This window comes from Antechinus flavipes, chromosome 5, assembly GCF_016432865.1.
Source record: "Antechinus flavipes isolate AdamAnt ecotype Samford, QLD, Australia chromosome 5, AdamAnt_v2, whole genome shotgun sequence".
NCBI lineage: Eukaryota > Metazoa > Chordata > Mammalia > Dasyuromorphia > Dasyuridae > Antechinus > Antechinus flavipes.
In genome coordinates this window covers 40914072-40932292 of record NC_067402.1, presented here as the reverse complement: position 1 = coordinate 40932292, position 18221 = coordinate 40914072, and the positions used below count along the sequence as shown (strand labels likewise).

At 38.1% G+C, this 18221-nt stretch overlaps 1 protein-coding gene across 1 annotated transcript in view; it reads right to left on the bottom strand.

Annotated features, from left to right (window-relative positions):
* The window catches only part of CDCP1 (CUB domain containing protein 1), a 74004-nt gene that overhangs the window by 2103 nt on the left and 53680 nt on the right, over window positions 1-18221 (bottom strand). The window contains exons 6-8 of the mRNA XM_051961080.1: window positions 13878-14258; window positions 13383-13748; window positions 2562-2649 (exon numbers count right to left, since the gene is read on the bottom strand). Coding sequence (XP_051817040.1) covers window positions 2562-2649; window positions 13383-13748; window positions 13878-14258 — 835 coding nt within the window. The remainder of the gene's footprint in view (window positions 1-2561; window positions 2650-13382; window positions 13749-13877; window positions 14259-18221) is intronic.

Sequence of the window (18221 nt, the reverse complement as noted above, 5' to 3'; positions counted from 1 at the left end):
TACCATGTAACTGAAAGTGGATAGCGAGCAATTGTATGAAGGGAGAAAAACTGGTCATGTGAAAGGGAAAACGCTCCACGGATACCCTCCTGCTATCAGAACCCTAAAGAAGAACCTCAATATGTTGGGAGGATCCTTGTGGCAAACGTAGGGGAGGTCATGGACACAGGATGGGCAGGAATGGGTACCACTGGCAGAAACTCCCAAAATGTGGGCTTAAATGCCATATGGGACACTCTTTGATGGTCGGGGACATGACCAATACCCTATGGGTAAGATTTCTGAGGATACTTTTGCCTCCATTTGAACAGAGGAGTGAGATGATGTAACTTTTCTAGAGAACATTATATTTAGATAGAAAAGACTTCTATAAATCTTTTCATGAAGGACTGGTACTTTCATGTGTCTAATGCTAACTTCCTTTGAATCAGTCAAGGGCTTTGGTCACTGGACTTCAAAGGACAAGACAAGGCTCAGTAAGGAAAGTTTTGCCTTTGTTTTAGAGTTGAGACCTCAGAAGATTGTAGGAAACCTCTGATGCCCATGAGGAAAAAAAGAGGAGAATTTCTAGATCTTTTGTCAGAATCTCTTAATAATAATACTGACACTCAATTTTTATCGCTGAATTTTCCTCTGTGGCTTTAATTGGATGTGGGAGTATTAAAAAAATTCCAACTCTGGAAGAAAGCTGCACCATTGACATAATGAGAGCCATCCAGAGGAGAAAATTAACTTTTCAGCCCATCAGTAACCGAAATGGCTGAAATGATCTTCAATGAACTTAATGGATCACAGACTATAGGAGTTATCTCTTCATTTAGCTTGGGCTGGTTCCTTGTCCCTTACAGAGGCAGAAAAAATCCATTCCACTTAGCTGTTATTGTTGAGCATTAGGCCAGAATGAACTCCTCCAAAGGCCTCAGTCTGTGTCATAATGGGTAGCTGTTTTCTCCTTTTTTCAATTGTAGAGCAAGTCCATTCCAGACACAGGTAGGGGCAGACTAGCCACAGATAGGACACTGATAACAAAACTGAGTGAGCTATATTCCTAAATAATTAGTTGCTAACTTTACAAAATTTTGGGTCATATAAGGAGAATTCATCATACTCTTCCCCACATCATGGTTTTTACTTCTTTTAGGGCTCTACATTTTTCTGCTGTTCATTTTAATTATGGCTCTATGTTATCCCTCTTATTAGTTTTTTTCAATTAATGAACATTTATTTTCTCTCCCTCCCTCCCTCCTTTCCCCACTAGATGAGAGCATCTTTGTAGTTAGGGACCGAGTCCAGACTAATCTTTACATGCTTCCTCTTTAATATCTTGTATGTAATAAGTACTTAATTAATATTTGTAAATTTTGATCAAAACACACTACTAGGCCAGACATAGATTTATGGCATGGTAAACAGCATAGGACAGTAGCAAAAGCAATGGCCTTGGGATCAGAGAAGCTAGGTTCAAATCCTGACCGATGCTTGCAACACGTGTAACCTTTGGCAAACCATTTCATTAAGCACAGAATCATAGATTTAGAACCAGGAGGAGTGAAAGAGACTGATATGAGCAACTTTCTTGTTATGCAGATGAGGAATCTGAGACCCACAGAAATTAAGTTATTTGACCAGGGTCACAAAGCTAGTAAGTGCCTAAGGTGCATTTGAACTCAGGTCTTCCTGATTCCAAATATTTCAGGTTGTCTCTCTGGCTATCTGTTTCCTTATCTATAAATGATGGATTGGACTGGATGGACATTAAGGTCCGTTATAGCTCTATATTTTTGATTTTGTGAATCTTAAGATTATTCTGCTGGAATATTAATTTAATACAATTTTTTTAGATCAGACCTGAACATTCTGTATACTGCAGGGGACAGAAATCTGTAGAGGAAAATGTTATTATCATAAAAATAATAATTAAAAAACCTCCAGTTCCCTTAAATATGTTGTTTCACACCCACCCACATTTCACTAAGGGGAAAAATTCCACTGGGATTTTTGTTGTCCATTCTCACATTATTAGTTGAGAATTTTTTTGGACAGTTCTCACCCCAGATTAGTCATTTCAGTTGTTTATTCAGGGTCACAACACCAAGTTTTCAAAAAATTGTCTTCTGGCTTCCTGGAAGGACAAATCATCCTAAAGAAACAGATTTTGCTCCCTGTTCTGGGCTCGCACAGAAACCTGAATTTACATGCTCTGGCTCCATTAAACATTTTTTCAGGCTGAAGCTATTTTTTTCTCTCATAAAAGGAAAAGTCATCATTTTGAGGGAGTGGGAGGTTAAGACTGACTCAGTCAACTGCGCCTTCCCTCTTTTGTCCACAGCCAATGACCCAAATCAATTTTAGACCTGAGGGCTCAATAAAAGTGATGGTGAAACTTTTTCTTCTATCATCCTTTTTCCCACCTACCCCTGCAGGGTATACCTGGAAGCCTCTACTCCTGGTCTCTAGTTTTCAGTTAGGTTTTTGGTAGGAAAGGATGACAAAAGAATAGGAGGGTTGTTGGGTTGGGTGATCTTGCTGAGCAAAGTGATTGGTCAAGAAATTGAACCTACCTCTTTTTAGCATAACAAATGAGGAGTCCCAGAGCAAAGAGCAGCGTTGATCCACCACCCACAGCTGCAAGGATGATCACCATCATATCTGTCACCAGAGACAAGAGGGAGACAGAGATACATATTCAATGTATTAGGCCAGTGTTGAACTGAACTCTGGAGTTTGGATATCTGCCATATCCACTCCAAAAAGAGATAGATACCTGGTACATCCTAGAATCTGCATCCCTACCCATAGTGGAGTGTCTTGAAGAAGAAGGCAGCAGAGAAGCATTAGGAAGGCAAGAAACGAGGCTCAGAAATGGAGAAGGAGTTGTGAGATTAAGATCCACTTTGAGTAACTGAATAAAGAGAAATGAGAAGAAATTACAGAAAGTTATGCACTAAACTGAAACTTAAGAGTTGTTTTTTTCTTTTTTTACTAATCCAACAAGCATTTTCTATATATCTATATATTAAACATATTTAAAAAAAAGATGGATGTTAGATAAAAAAAATAGAAACAAGAAAAAGAAAAAACCATGACAAATGAATGGAAAACCCAGGAGTTAATCTGATGGTATAAAGGGGTCTTATTTATTTTGATTTGTTATATTATCTTTGAAACTATAGCAAAATCCCCTTCCTTCCTTGCCTCAGTTTTCCATATATAAAATGAAGGTAGTAAACTGAATCAGGGTTTCTTTCTTAACCTTTTTTTTTATGGCTCCCTTAGGAAGTCTGGCGAAATCTACAGATTCTTTCTCAGGACAATGTTTCCAAATACATAAAATAAAACACATAGAAATACAAAGGAAACCAATTACATTGAAATGCAATTATTTAAATATTTAAAAAAACAAGTTCATGGACCTCAGGTTCAGAACCCATGAACTAGATGAACACTATCTAAAATCTCTCCTAATTCTAAAAATCCTTTGCTCCTAAATCATTTAAACTCTAAACTTCAGTTTTCTCTTCTATAAAATGAGAAGGTTGAAATGAAAAATAAGGCAAACAAAAAATATTTGTTAACTCTCACATGTGCCAGCACTGTACTAAGCACTAGGAGTACGAATTCAAGAAAAAAAGACAGTCCTTTCCTTGAGGAGTCCCAACATCCTATCGCTAAGATTTTATGATTTTCTTTGGTACGTTCTTGATTGCTTGATCTACAGAATTCAAGATGGTTCATAAGGTCAGTCTAAGATTGAGCAAGACTCTGTTATGCATTTGATGGGGTTTTTCATTGATTCTGTAACTTTGTGCTACTTGTTGAACCCTATTTTCTGTTGTAATTGCAAAATATCAAAGTGCTGACCTTCTTTCCTTTCCATTTCTCTCTTATTAACTCTTGTGCAACAGTCTCTTAACTAGTGTTCCCACATTTAGCCTCGCCCCTTTTAATTCATTCTCTGTGGCCCTGCCAGATTAATCATCCTAATGACCAGCTTCAATCTTGTCACACCTGCACCTTTAACAGCTTCTCATTGCCTTCTAATTGCCTCATTACTCAGTTTCTTAGCCTGCATTTTTATTTGTGATGATCAGATGAGTAGCATATGCAAAAAACTTTGGAAATGTTAGAGTTATCTGAAAGCTAAATAATACTAATAATAATAGTGATAACTCTCTTCAGTGACCTTCAAGTTACTTTGCAATAACATCTTTTTCTATTCTCCTACATATATCCTGTACTCCAGCCAAAGTGGACCTCTAAATACAACCTTCTTTCGCTTTCCCACTGATATTATTTTTTTTCTTTGTGTGATATGCTCCCTTCTCTCATAATGTCTTACAACTGAAATATTGTTTGCTTTTCAAATCTCACCTTAAATATACCCTTCATCAAGGAGTATCTTTTGATACTCCCAAATTAATACTTTCTCCAAATCCTTCTATGTGCCACTTGAACATTAACCATATCCTGCCTTTTATTATAGTTTTTTTTTGGTACATTTGTTTTTAAAAATTTTTTTTATTATAGCTTTTTATTTACAAAACATATGTGTGGATAATTTTTCAACACTGACCCTTGCAAAATCTTCTGTTCCAAATTTTTCCCTCCTTCCCCCTATCCCCTCCCCTAGATGGCAGGTAGACCCATACATGTTAAATGTGTTAAAAATATATTGTACATTTGTTTTATTCTCTTCACTAGATCATAAGTTTTATGAGGGCAAGGACTGTGCCTTATTCACTCCTGTATAGCTGGCAGGGCCTAAGCACATAAACAGTCAACTAATATTTATTGAACTTATAAGATCACAGATGTAAGGAGACTGATATTGTCTAATTTCTTCATGCTACAGTTTTGGGAAACTCTAGCAATAGAGCTTGTTCAGGGTCATATAGCTAATTAAGTCAGGAAGTCAAACCCGGATCTTCTGATACCAAATGGTGAGCTCTTTCCTTTGTATATATTCAAGATGTTTTCCTACTCACATTGAAAGGAAAGACTGTTTTACATCTATGTCTGTATCCCCAATGCCTAGAATAGTGCTTGGCCATTCATAAATGCTTGTTAATTATGCTTTACTGCCTTAAATGGAATTGTAATGAGATTCCTTCTCCAGACGAGGAGGTGGCCAATCTCAAGGGTTAGTAAAAATGGTGCCCTGCTTCAGCTTGACCTTGAATATATACTTAAAACACTTTCTCCTTCTTTCATTCAGGGGAAAAAAGAAGGCTCACATCATAACTGCGTCACCTAGAGGTTCCTGTCATTGAAAATCATTTGAGTGCATTGGCAAAATCTTGCTGTAGATAGTGTTGTTGAGGTCTCCAGCGTATGGAAATGTTTCACATCGACCACCCTTATTTTAGCACTGTAGGATGAAAGGGTTGATTTTTTTTCTTTACAAGTGCCATTGGACTAGAATTGACTTCAGACTTAATGTGGTTTTCAAATCTTTGATTTCTCAGATGTTGATTTCATTGCGGCTGGTCTGCTTTGTGGGAAAGATGATTTTTGGCAAAGAAAACTGCTAAAATCCCCTAGGATTCTGGTTCTTAAATCAAATGGTCACAACTCCTAGCTCTAGTAAGAACATACTGCAATTATATGTCTCTGCTGGTTTATAAGCACTTGGCAAACACATTCATCTTCACATAGAAATAGGCTTGTGTCAAGGTGTTAATTGAGCTTTAGATGAATGCATCAGGAAGTAGAAAGACAAAGTACTAAGGGAAAATTTTATTTGGGAAATTTTTGTTCTGAGTAAAGAGGTGTTTGGGGATAAAATTTCATTCTCAAAAGGAATAATTATCTCATATAGATGTAGTGTTCCTTCATAACCACACACACAGCCACCATCCCTGTTCAAGACCTCACTACTCACACGACTCATTACAAGAGCTTCCCAAAAGGTTTCTCTGCCTTTAATTTCTCCCTTCTTGAATCCATCCTATTCACGGCTGCTAAATTGGTTTTTCCAAAATACAAGTCAGATCATTTCACTATCTAGCTCAAGAAGCTTTAGCTACTCCACATTCTCTTTAAGATACATTACAAAGTCTTAAATTTGGCACATAAAGGAATAGTTTCATAATCTGACTTTAGTTAATTTTTAAGGCTAATCAGTTCCCTCAAGTATCATATCTTTTAGTCAAAATGACTGACTTGCTTATTCTCCATGCATGACATTCTACCTCCTATGATTGGGCCTTTGCAAAGCTGTTCCCTCTGACTGGCATATTCTTCCTTCTCAATAACTGGACAAAGAAAAGAATCGGGTAGAAAGAAATATTTGAAGAAAACTAAACATTCTCAAAGGTGGAGGGAACGAATCTTCTAATAGTATATTAGTCCCTACCCTCAAGAAGCTTACATTCTAGTATACCTTCTTTGGATTAAGAGTTTATATTTAGAAGAATTCTAGTTAATGCTTGTTGGGGGTCTAAAAAACTATGTTTCTAACACAAAGACTATTATGAAGGTACAGATTAATCATCAATCAACTTAGATGAAAAGCAAAACAGAGGATAGAAACAAGGCCAGGAAATAAAAGATAACTACAAGTGCTTGGAATGCTACTGGGAAAATAACATCTAGAATGTAAAAGCTCAGAATGAGCCAGGGCTGATGAAGGAAAAAGATCTTTCTGGGGAGAAAAAGGAGGAAGATAAAAGAAGGAATGAGATCTTTGCTTGGGGATAGCACGACTGTTGATAATAGAGAAATTAAAGCTGCTGATTCTTATATTATTTGTTATCTGTGCAAATTAAAATTATAGTAAAAAATCATAGTACAAAAAGTATTAACAGGGAGTTGATCAACAGATAAGTAAGGAGATATTAAGAGAGTACCAGTGGTCCTTGAAAAATTCATATCATCTGGCTTACACATGCTAAATCCTTGGGTTCAGAAAGAACTGGCAGAATGATCACTTAGCTACTGTCAATATTATTTAACTGATCATGGAATAAGTAAGAGGTACCAAGATTGGAGAAGGGAAAACATTGTCCTGATTTTGAAAAGAACAATCTGGACAAGCTCCAAACTATAGGCTGGTGAGCTTTACTTTAATTTCTGGAAACATTTTAGAATGATTCAAGAAATGGTTGACCAACATCTAGAAAGGGATATGGTAACTGACTACATAGCTGCATGGCTTCTCAAGGAAAGGACTAACCTCCCTTCTTTTTTGATAGAATTACTAAATTGGTAGGTGAAGAGAATACTCTGGCCAACTAGAAAGTACCTCATATTCTTGTGGAAAATATGGAGAGATATAGATTAGATATTACAATGAAATGGATTCAGGATTAGTCAGATAATAATTGGTGATGGTAATATCACTGCAGACAGAGGTCTTCAGTGAAGGACCAAAGGGATCTGTGTTTTTCATCTTTTTATTCATGATTTGGATAAAGGTCTAGATGGTATTTGCATCATATCTGTTGATGACATAAAGTTTGGAAGGGCATCTAACAGTAGATAATGGGGCCAGGATCCAGAAGCATCGTGATAGATTAGACTAGTGGGCTGAATCTAATAAGATGAAATTCAACAAAGATAAATGAAAAGTCTTGCACTTGGCTTTACACTATTAATTTCCTAAGTATGGGCTTGCGCAGGATAGGGATATGATTAAATAGTCATTGCTCAACATGTCTCCATAGTATGATGTGGTAGCCAGTAAAGCTAATGTAACCTTAAGTTGCAATAAGAAGGGAACTGGGAGGTGATCCCTCACTATGCTCTACCCTGATCTGAATCCATCTGGAATATTGTGTTCGGTTCTGGCACTGAAACTTATAAACTGGAGTGTGTCCAGACCCTGAAAGGCTTTGAGTCCATATTATATGAAAACTGCTTGAAGAGACTGGTCCCTATTTAGCCAGGAGGAGAGAAGACTTGGTGGGGGAGAAGGTAGATGTGGGATAAGGTGGCTGTCTCCGAGTGTTTGAAGCAGGGAGTCAGGCTCATTCAGTTTGGTCCAGAGGGTGGATTCAGGAACAATGCATGGAAATTGCAGAGATCAAACTGGGCTTGAGATCAAGAGAGACACATTAACAATGAGAAGCACGGAATGGACTGCCTCAACAGGTGGTAGACGCCTCTCCCTGGAGGTCTGCAAGTAGAAGGTCTTAGAGGACCTCTGGACAGCTGGTTTATTGGGGGTCAAATGGCTGATGAGATCTTTTCTAATTCTCAATTCTATGATTCCACAAATTGGAATAGTCTGTGCATAATAATATCTCTGATAGAGGTAAAAGGTTTAAAAAAAAAAAAACAACAAATACATACACCAACTTCCAATAACATAAACCTCAAAGACACAGAAGAAAAAGATAAGAAATACAAGAGCAAACACAATTTTAAAAACCAACATATGTAAAGAAATGAAATTGTAAGCAGTCTGGGATTTAAGGTTTTATTTATGGATATCTAAATGTTTCTATTGATGGTTACTGTTTGTAATTTGAAAAAGATTGTGATACAAGTTAAAAAAATTAAATATGCTATTTCATTTTTTCTTTGCTATACCTCTATGTTTGAACATATCTCATAGCACAAGATCTAGACCATAGAACATATGCTAGCCCTGACTTCAGAAGACCTGCATTCAAATCTTAGCTTTTCTTTTTATTTGCTATGTAACTCTCGGACAAGTCGCTTAAAGCTTTTTGGGGTCTCAAGAGCCTTAGTTATAAAATGAAGGGGCTGGATTAGGTGATCTCTAAGACCCTTCTACCTTCAGATCTCTGAGTCTGTCCTATGCAACTCTATTAACTTGGACCTATGACTTTTCCCTGTTCTATCAGAGAATTTGCCTTGGACAGAACAAGCTGGAATGACTGGCTTTTACTGCCATTACATAATTGCCTTTCATGATGGTGAGACAGCTAGAAGAATATCATAAAAGAGATTCTGACTCATGTCCATCACAGAGAGTGACTAATAGAGCCCGAGGCATTGTCTGGATTTGGTTTGTCTCCCTTTCAGGGAGGGCTACGATGGCAGACTTAGGGGAAAACTTGTGTGGAGGAAAACTCTAGGTTAAGTAGAATGAGTTTAACCCTAGACTTCTCAATTTCTCAACATTTTCACATCAATAGATGGTGCTAAAATCAAAGCGAGGTATCTCTGAATTGTATGGCTAGAGAATCTCAGTACTCTAAGATTGTGTGTGTGTGTGTGTGTGTGTGTGTGTGTGTGTGTGTGCATGCACGTATACTTTTGAAGGGGCCAGAAAGCTAAATGTCAATTTTTATATTAGAAGAGAAAACTGTTGATTATTGATCATGGGTGTTTGCAATTCCCTTTATTAGAGTGTGCCTCCAGGAAATTGGTGGTTGTTATTTTAAGGCAAATATTTACTGAATAATCAAACATAAAGGATGTTTTTGTTCAAACTTAATTTTGTTATTGTTGTTGTTCACTGGTTTCAGTCACGTCCAGCCCTTTGTGACTCCATTTGAGGTTTTCTTGGCAAAGATACTGGAGTGGTTTGTTATTTACTTCTCTAGCTCATTTTACAAATAAGGTACTGAGGCAGAATTGAATAATTAACTTAAAAATTTAAGCATATTTTCTTATTTTAATTTAAATTAAAAAAAATTAAGCATATTAAAAAAAAAAAAAACTCCTAAGCTTTAACTCAAAGAATACATTCTTAAAAATGAAACAAAATACCAATTTTTTTTTGAAACATGAGAATGTGCCTGGGTACTTCTGGCATATCCTGTATATGCACCTACAATTGATGATGTGAGAGGAGGAGATCAAATATTTATATAGTTTATTCTGAAAGTACATTCCTGTACCCCAGACATTCTTAACCCTGAACTTTGAAATATTTTGATAATTGTATTTCAATAAATTGATTTCCTTTGCAATCTTCTGTATTTTATTTTGTATATTTAGAGACACTTATGAGAAGGGATTCAAAGGCCATCCTTACCACACTGCCAAAGGAGTCCATTATAAAAAAAAAAAAAATTGTTAAGAACTCATTAGTCTAAAAAACACATTAAAAAGGTTAGAAAAATTCAGACATGTCACTGAACAAATCTGTTACCATGAATTTTTATTTTATAAAATATCTGCTGAAAAATCAAAATTTTTTTGTACCTCCAAAGAGAACACTTGGGAAGCCAATGGAGAGAAGCTCTTTGTGACAATACCCAAGCAGAGAAACAATAGAAGACCTTATTCAGGAAGCTTCCCCTTCCAACTTTGGTCAGGAGAAGTAAAGTAACAGCCTCTCTTCACCTCCTCATTCTCCTCCCAGCAAGACCAGACACTGCCAGGAGAAATGGCCTGATCCCTAATAGCATATGGAGTCACACTCCTAAAGCAGCAGGGCCCATCAGCAGGAGTGGTAGAGCCCTGGAGGGGATCATGAGGGCAAGGTGGGGAAGAATGTGGAGATGCTTGTTGTAAAGTTTAATGATCTAGTCCTGCCTTCTACAAGCCACAGGAGATCTAGAGCTCTAAATGGCAATGTGAAGGCATCTCTGTGGGATGCACATCGGTAAAAATAAACACATAGAACTCACACCATGAGGCCATGATTTATTGAGCACATGCATTCAGAGTGTGACCATTATCCAGACATAAGGTCTAGGAAGGTAGACATCTGCAATTTAGAATGGAGCAAGTATTCAAACTATACTCATTCACCAAAAAGCCTATGCTGTACCAATAAGCAACCATGAATATGGGATTGGTGACCTCTTCATTTTTTTTATTTTTTATTTCTTGGGTTTTAGAAGAAAAGAGACACCAGTAAAACTTCACTGATTTTGACTGGTTGAGAGGAATTCCAGCCTAGGACTGGAAAATCTGAATTTCTACCTACTTTAAAAACCTCAAAGTAGGAGAAACATTGGAATGAAAGCTGTTTTGAGGACCTGTTTTAATGCATAACTAAAAAGGTATGTATTATCAATCAATTAGCTGCTCATAAATAAATGAATGTTTCTTAAGTTCTAATACTTGCTATTTAATAGTAATTTATGTTTGATTTTAAAAAACCCAAACAAAGCCAAAAGAAGCAGAAGGAAGTTTAGAAGGGAGCATAGAGCCCCAGGACAGTTTTGTCACTCTGTACCTTTTGAAATTTATTATACACTTAAAAATTATGTAAGAGTTTCAGTTTTATACGATAACCATCCCCTAAGCAACTTATATTTGTTTAGTGTTTTAGAGTTTGTAAAACAATTTCACGTATATGTATACATATAGATTTACAAATGTGTATATACACACATTTATTTATTTATAATTTCATTTGCTCCTCATAATAACCCAATAAAATTGGCAAGGAAAGAGAATTAGAGATGTTAGTGACTGCTTTATGTTTACACAACAAGTATCAGAGGCAGAATATGAACACCAGACTTTTGACTCTCAAAAAATAGTATTATACAACAGATGTCTCTCGTAAATAGATTTAGGAAGCCTAAATAGTTTGTTAAACAGACTAAGGAATGTCCCTGTAATCTCATTCATCCTTTTTATTTCTTTATCTTCCTTGCTATCTCACTCTTGAGTAGAACAAAAGTACTAAGAATATTAAATTAGCAGTGTATGAATTAAAAGGGTTAAAAATAGTAGATTCTCATTATTTCTATGACAACCTGTCATGATTCTAAAGCCTTTCTTAGTATCTTCACTTTGGAAAGGAACCATCTGATTCTGTGACATAAAGGGTTCATTTAACATCAGGAAGACCTGGCTTCAAATGAGTGACCACTGGAGAGTCACTTAACCTCTCTGAAATTCAATTTCTTCATTGATAAAAAGAGCATAACATTATAATTTTAAAGTTAGAAGAGATCTGAGAGGCTCCAATTACTTGAAGCTACAATGTGGGGGAGAACCCTACTTTCCACCTTCTGAGGCAGCGCATTTTGCCTGAGAATAATTCTGCTTGTTAGGAAGTTTTTCCTGACATGACATCACCTACTTACACTATCCCCTACTCATGGTTTTGCTCTCTGTAGCCCAACAGAATCAATAAAAACCACTCTTCTATGTCACATCTCTACAAACACTTGATAACAGGTAACTCCCATGAGACTTGTCTCTCCAGGTTAATTATGCTCTATTCCTTAACCAGGAGTCCTCAAACTATGGCCTGCGGGCCAGATGCAGCAGCTGAGGACGATTCTCCCCCTCACCCAGGGCTATGAAGTTTCTTTATTTAAAGGGCCACAAAGCAAAGTTTTTGTTTTTACTATAGTCCAGCCCTCCAACAGTCTGAGGGACAGTGAACTGGCCCCCTATTTAAAAAGTTTGAGGATCCCTGCCTTAACCTATTAATCTGCATGTGACATTACCCAAAAGCCTAGTTGTTCTCCTCTGGACACTCTACAATTTATCAATGTCTTTCTTAAAGTACAGGTCTTAGAATTGAACACAATACTTCTCCAGAAGTGGTCTGATTTGGGCAGACCTCATTCCGGAAGTCATATATTTCTCAAGAAAGCCCCCAAACATGGAAAACTATATTGTGTCTAACACATCACACTACTGCTTCATATTGATTTTTTTTTAAATTACTGCTTCCTTAGCCTTCTCTCATTTTCCCCAAAGAAACGCATAATAAGTGCCAGTTTTTGTGCAGCTTAAAATATAAAGTGGTTTGAAAACTCTAAAACACTCTATGAATGCCAGTAGTTTTATATGTATGTGTGTGTGTGTGTGTGTATGTATATATGTATATATGTGTGTGTGTGTGTGTGTATGTCAAAATGTCAAAGAAATGCTAAAAAGTTATCATCCCTATTAGGTAACAGCAATGGAACATTTCATAATTAGGAGCTTATGATTAATCAATGATAAATGCTCATAAGAAACATTTTAAGGTTCATAAATGCTTTATATAAATCATTTTCGTTGAACTTCACAACAATTCTGGGAGATAGGTCCTTTTATTCATTCATTTATTTATTTATTGCTGAGGCAATTGGGGTTAAGTGACTTGCCCAGGGTCACACAGCTGGGAATGTAAAGTGTCTGAGACCAGATTTGAACTCAAATCCTCCTGATTTCAAGGCTGGTGCTCTCTCCACTACATCACCTAGATGCCCCAATAGGTACATTTACTGACAAGGAAATTGAGACTGAGAAGTTGAGTAATTGCCCACCTTGCCAATAAGTGTCTGAGGCAGGATGTGAATTCAGGTGCTCCTGACTCTAGGTCCAGTGCTCTCTCCACTGAGCCAAGCAACTGCCTGTCTTGTCTCTCTTAATAAGAAATCAGTCAAGGAGCTCATTGGAGCGCGTGTTTCATGGACATAATCCATGGATAAATGAGTGGCTTTCCATCCCCGTTCCACTGTCCCATCACCGTACCCATAATGTAAATAAAACAACGGCTGACTCACCCATCTTCCTTGGAGTAAGAGACACACAGAACTGAAGATTTAGCTGTTTGCCATGCATTGGGCTGCAGTTGGAAATGTTGACCCAGAAGTTGTGATGTAAGTCTCTCGGCTTGGGCAGCGGCTCGTCATCCCGACTGACGATCTCTTCGGCCTTTGCCTTCTGCTCCTGGATGATCATGAAGGCCCGGCCCGTCTCACAGGACACTCCCATCCGCTCCTTGGAGAACGTCAGGCGGGCCACTTGATTGGGGGGGACTGAGATGTTCCAGGACACTGAGGTTAAAGGGGGCAGCCCCCGGTCCCAGTTAGGAGTCCGCAAGTAAACTTTGGCTTTGGAGTCTGGGGTCACAGTGAAGACGCCTTCATCTGCAGGGAAGAAAGGAGCAGTTTACTTTTTTCCCAGCCCACTGAACCATCCCATTTCCCTGATATTTTCTTTTTAAGGAAAGGGTCAAGGACTATTGTGTCTAAGGGGAGCCCAGAAAAGCATCTCACCTTTGAGAGAAGGTAGAAAAGTCACATTCATCCCCTGTCTGAAAGACTCATTGGAGAACCCTGGTGAGAATGTTCTCAGAACCACCGAGATGTTGGTTTTCACTTGAATCTTTTCAATTGATCCCCCAGGGCAAAAGGAACCAAAATGGAGGTTCTGGCCTTGGACAGCGCTGGATAGCATGTAACTAAACGTGGTCTCACAATTCTTGTCGTGAGTGTGCTGCTGAAGCTTTTGGGCAGGGGTCATCTGGAGGCTTATTTTGTCTTTGGGAACAAGCAGCTTCCACGTGTAGTCATGTAGCTCAACGGGCAGCTGGATGATGTCATTGGGGACCAGAAGTTGGTAGTTCTTCCTGCTACAGTATCCGATGTCTGTACAACCTGTACAAATCAGGAGAGAATATCATCCAATCAGACAAGCATAAATTAAGCACCAACTGTGTACCAGGCACTGTGCTAGACAGAGATACAGATTTTTAAAAAAAACAAGTAATCTCTTTTCTTATAGAACTCATATTAAATATTAAATTGCTAATATGTTAATATATTAAATAGACTAAAATTACTCAAAGATATTTTAAGGGGTGGCTCTTCCTCTTAGATATTAAAATCATAGAATAGGGAAAGAATCAGAAAGTAATTAAATATCAGAATTCAGTAGAGTAAAACCTTGGGTCTTTTTCAGTCTTTGTGAGAAATTTAGGTTTGAGTAATAATGTAGTCATTTAACTGAGTATGATCCTGGATCAGTAAGTTAACTATAGTGGGTTCCAATTCCCTCAAATTCCCTCAAAGAGGGGTGTGAATTAAAGTTTTGTCAAATTAAAGCAAATGATTTAACACATTTATTAATCCCCTCTTCTATGCAAGGGAGAGAAAAATAAAAAATGACACATGCTTCAATCAAGGTAATTTATAATTGCATTGGGGGAATGTGACAGGCCCAGAAATAAATAGGAAGCCTAGAAGGAGATGATTAGGGCATAGGAAAGATCTCGACAAAATACAATAAGGGAGAGACTGTTTTTATCCAGAGGGAAAAGGTGAGGGAAGGAAAATGTAAATCGGAGGGTAGTATCTAAGTTGTTCTTGAAAAGGCTGAACTACAGTAATGGAGAAGGTGTGGCCAACAAGTTCAATCCTTGTGAAAGTACAAAGGGCAAAATGAGAAGGTGTGGAAGACCTTGAATATCAGACTCAAGTTCTGAAGCAGAGGAGTGACAAGATTAGCCCTGTTCTTTAAGAAGATTATGATGGCAGTGAAATGAAAGGAACAGAGGCAAGGAATCCAGGTAAGAGGTAATAGGATAGAAGACATGTGAGTGGAAATGAAGGGCCTGATAGGTCAGACCTATAATCCAGGAGACTCAACGAGAAACAGGTCTTGGAAAGTGGTTGAAAACAGAGGGAGAAGCCATCATCCAAGACGACATACAGTAGGCACTTAAATGCCAATTGATTGATAAGTTTGTTATAAGAAGTATACAGGTTTTAAGGAAGGAGGATGATGAATTTAGTTTGGGACATGCTGTCTTTTAGTGGGATATCCAAGCAGAGATGTCCAAGAGGCAGTAGGAAATGGGAGATCCCAGCTCTAAAATTCTGTGACTCCATTTTCTAAAAACTGTTTTTGGAAATTCATCAGTTTCATTTCTCTAAGGCAAAGGTTCTTCACTTTAAAAAAAAAATATTATCGGACCTCTCAGGCAGACTGAATCCCTTCTTAGAATACTGTTTTGAAATAACTGAAGAAAAATCATTACATTGCAGTTAGATGTTTTCCCATCCAAGTTTGGACCTGTTGAAATCTTTCAGACCAGTCCTAAGATGTCTCAAGGTCAGGTCCATGGCTTTGAGACCATTCTATTACTATAGAGTCCATCTAAAACACAAGCTTTATTTTTGCCCCAGAGCACATTATATATTCACTGCTCATCCATAGTGATTAATTCTTATGACCTAAGAATTCACCATCTCATTCATCGCATAGGACCTGGTCAAAAGATGAGCGATGAGAGTGAATCTTGTAAACCTAGAGCTCTTCTTTCCAACATCCATTCCCTCACTCTATACATGAGGCGTCTGACCCTGAGAGGAGTTAAAGACCCTTATCTGAGAACAGCATTGTTAGCAACACAGGAACGGAGCCTGGACAGGAATGCAGGTCCCTGCATAGGTGACTACTTTTTGAACACCGCCATATTGGAGAATCCGTAGGTCTCACCCCAGAGCTGCACAACAGGGCCGTATCTGACAGCCAATCAGTGCTAAAGAACATGAGCTTCGGATAATGTTTTTCCTCTTTATGGCAGGTGTAAGAGCTCCCCTCTTTTAAAGATAAAAATCAATACACCCCACAAAGATGAATGACCATAACTCAGGTCCTGATGACAAATGCTGGTTAAGCAAGCAATGGCTGAAGATTATGGCCATGACTAAGGTACGTAATCACTGCACACAACTAGGTGCAGGTTGCTGTGTGTATCACTTACATAGGATGCCGTTCTCCAGTAATAGGGCAATCATTTGAACTGGTGACAGAATATTATTACAAGAGGGAACTCGACTAGAGTTTCCAAGTCAGCTGCAAGTAACCAAGGCAAGAATTGTAACTTTTCCCTCTGTTCACAATCTCTTTTCATTCTTTCTTCCTTTTACTAGGTTTTTATGCTCTGCTTAATCTCCCATTCAAATTTGTCACTGGTATAGGAAGAAAGAGGTCTTATTTCCAGGGGGTGTAGTGAAGTGTAAGAGAAGGAGAGAGAGGGAGAGAGATAGGGAGAGATAAGTAGAGTGAGTGAGAGAGAGAGAGAGGGAGAAAGAGAGAGAGAGAGAAAGAAAGAGGGAGGGAGAAGGTGGGGAGAGAGAGAGAGAGAGAGGGAGAGGGAGAGAGAGAGATGGAGAAAGAGAGGAGAAAAAGAGAAGGAGAGAGAGGGAGGGAGAAAGAGAGAGAAAGAGCGATAAGTAGAGTGAGAGAGAGGGAGAAAGAGAGAGGGAAAAAGAGAGAGGGAGGAGAGGGAAAGGGAGAGAGAGGGATATATATATATATATATATATATATATATATATATATATATATATATATAGAGAGAGAGAGAGAGAGAGAGAGAGAGAGAAGAGAGAGAGAGAGAGAGAGAGAGAGAAGGAAAATATGTGTGTGTAGAAGGACGGGGTAACTTTCTTTCTCAGGGCTTAGCATAAAATATATAGTTATTTTTTATAGTGCTTTAAGGTTTGCACCTATTTCATTTGATCCTCCTAATAACCCTGTATAGTAGGTGCTACTATTACTCTATTTTGCAGATGAGGAAATTGAGACTTACAGTGGGTAACTTGCTTAGGGCTATACAATTAGGAAGTTTCTAAGGCAGGATCTGAACTCAGGTTTTTTGAACTGAAATCTACTACCTCATCTAGCTGCTACCATTCCTCCCCAGATCCCTCAAAGTTCTCTAGGGAATGGGCTGCTCGTGATGGAACTACCCTTTACCTCTCAGTGCCAGTGCTTCCCCTCCCTCCCCATCCCAGTCCTTACTGGATCTGACTCAGGAATAGTTCCAAGTGGTTATAGCTGCGCTTTGATCCATAACATTTCATCTTTTCCATAACCTCAGTAAAGAAGAGTTCTCTGGTGATTAATAAATGCCTGTTGATTTGTTGAACTTATCTGCAATAGGATGCCACAGAAAGACTGATGGATTTGGAATAAGAGGGCCTGGATTCATATTCCAGTTTTGCTATTTATTATCTGTATTACACCTGGAGTTTCCCTTTCCTTATCTGTAAAATGGGACCAGAGGTAAAACGGACTAGATCACCTCTGCCGTTCCTTCCAGCATTATACCCAATAATTCTGGCTATGCTTTTTGCCTTTTTTGTATGTCCAGTGCTTTGCAAAGCGCCGTACATAGCAAACTCTTAACAAATACATAGTGTCACATCCCTGCCTGAAAGGCTCTCCCTCTGCATTGCCAGTTCCCCTGAAGGCTTTATTCAATGTCCAAGTTTAGCAAGAGATTGTTCCTTATTCTCCTGGTTTTAGTACTTTTACACGTATTTTTTGATATACATTTGACTTGATTTGTCTTTGCCCATGCTACTGCCCAATAGAAAGGACGATCAAACATAAGCTCCTTGAGGGTAGGAATTATTTGCTTTTCATCTTTGTTAGCCTCATTCCCAATGCTTAATAAATGTCAGTCAACTTAAATTTTGGGTCCCAGGCCTCCTGGCACATATTAGGAAGGTGCTTAATGAGTGTTTACCGAATTAAATCATTACCTAAGTCATAATTTTTAGGTAGATACTCCCCTTTCTTTCTCTTCTCTTTGCCAGAAAATAAAA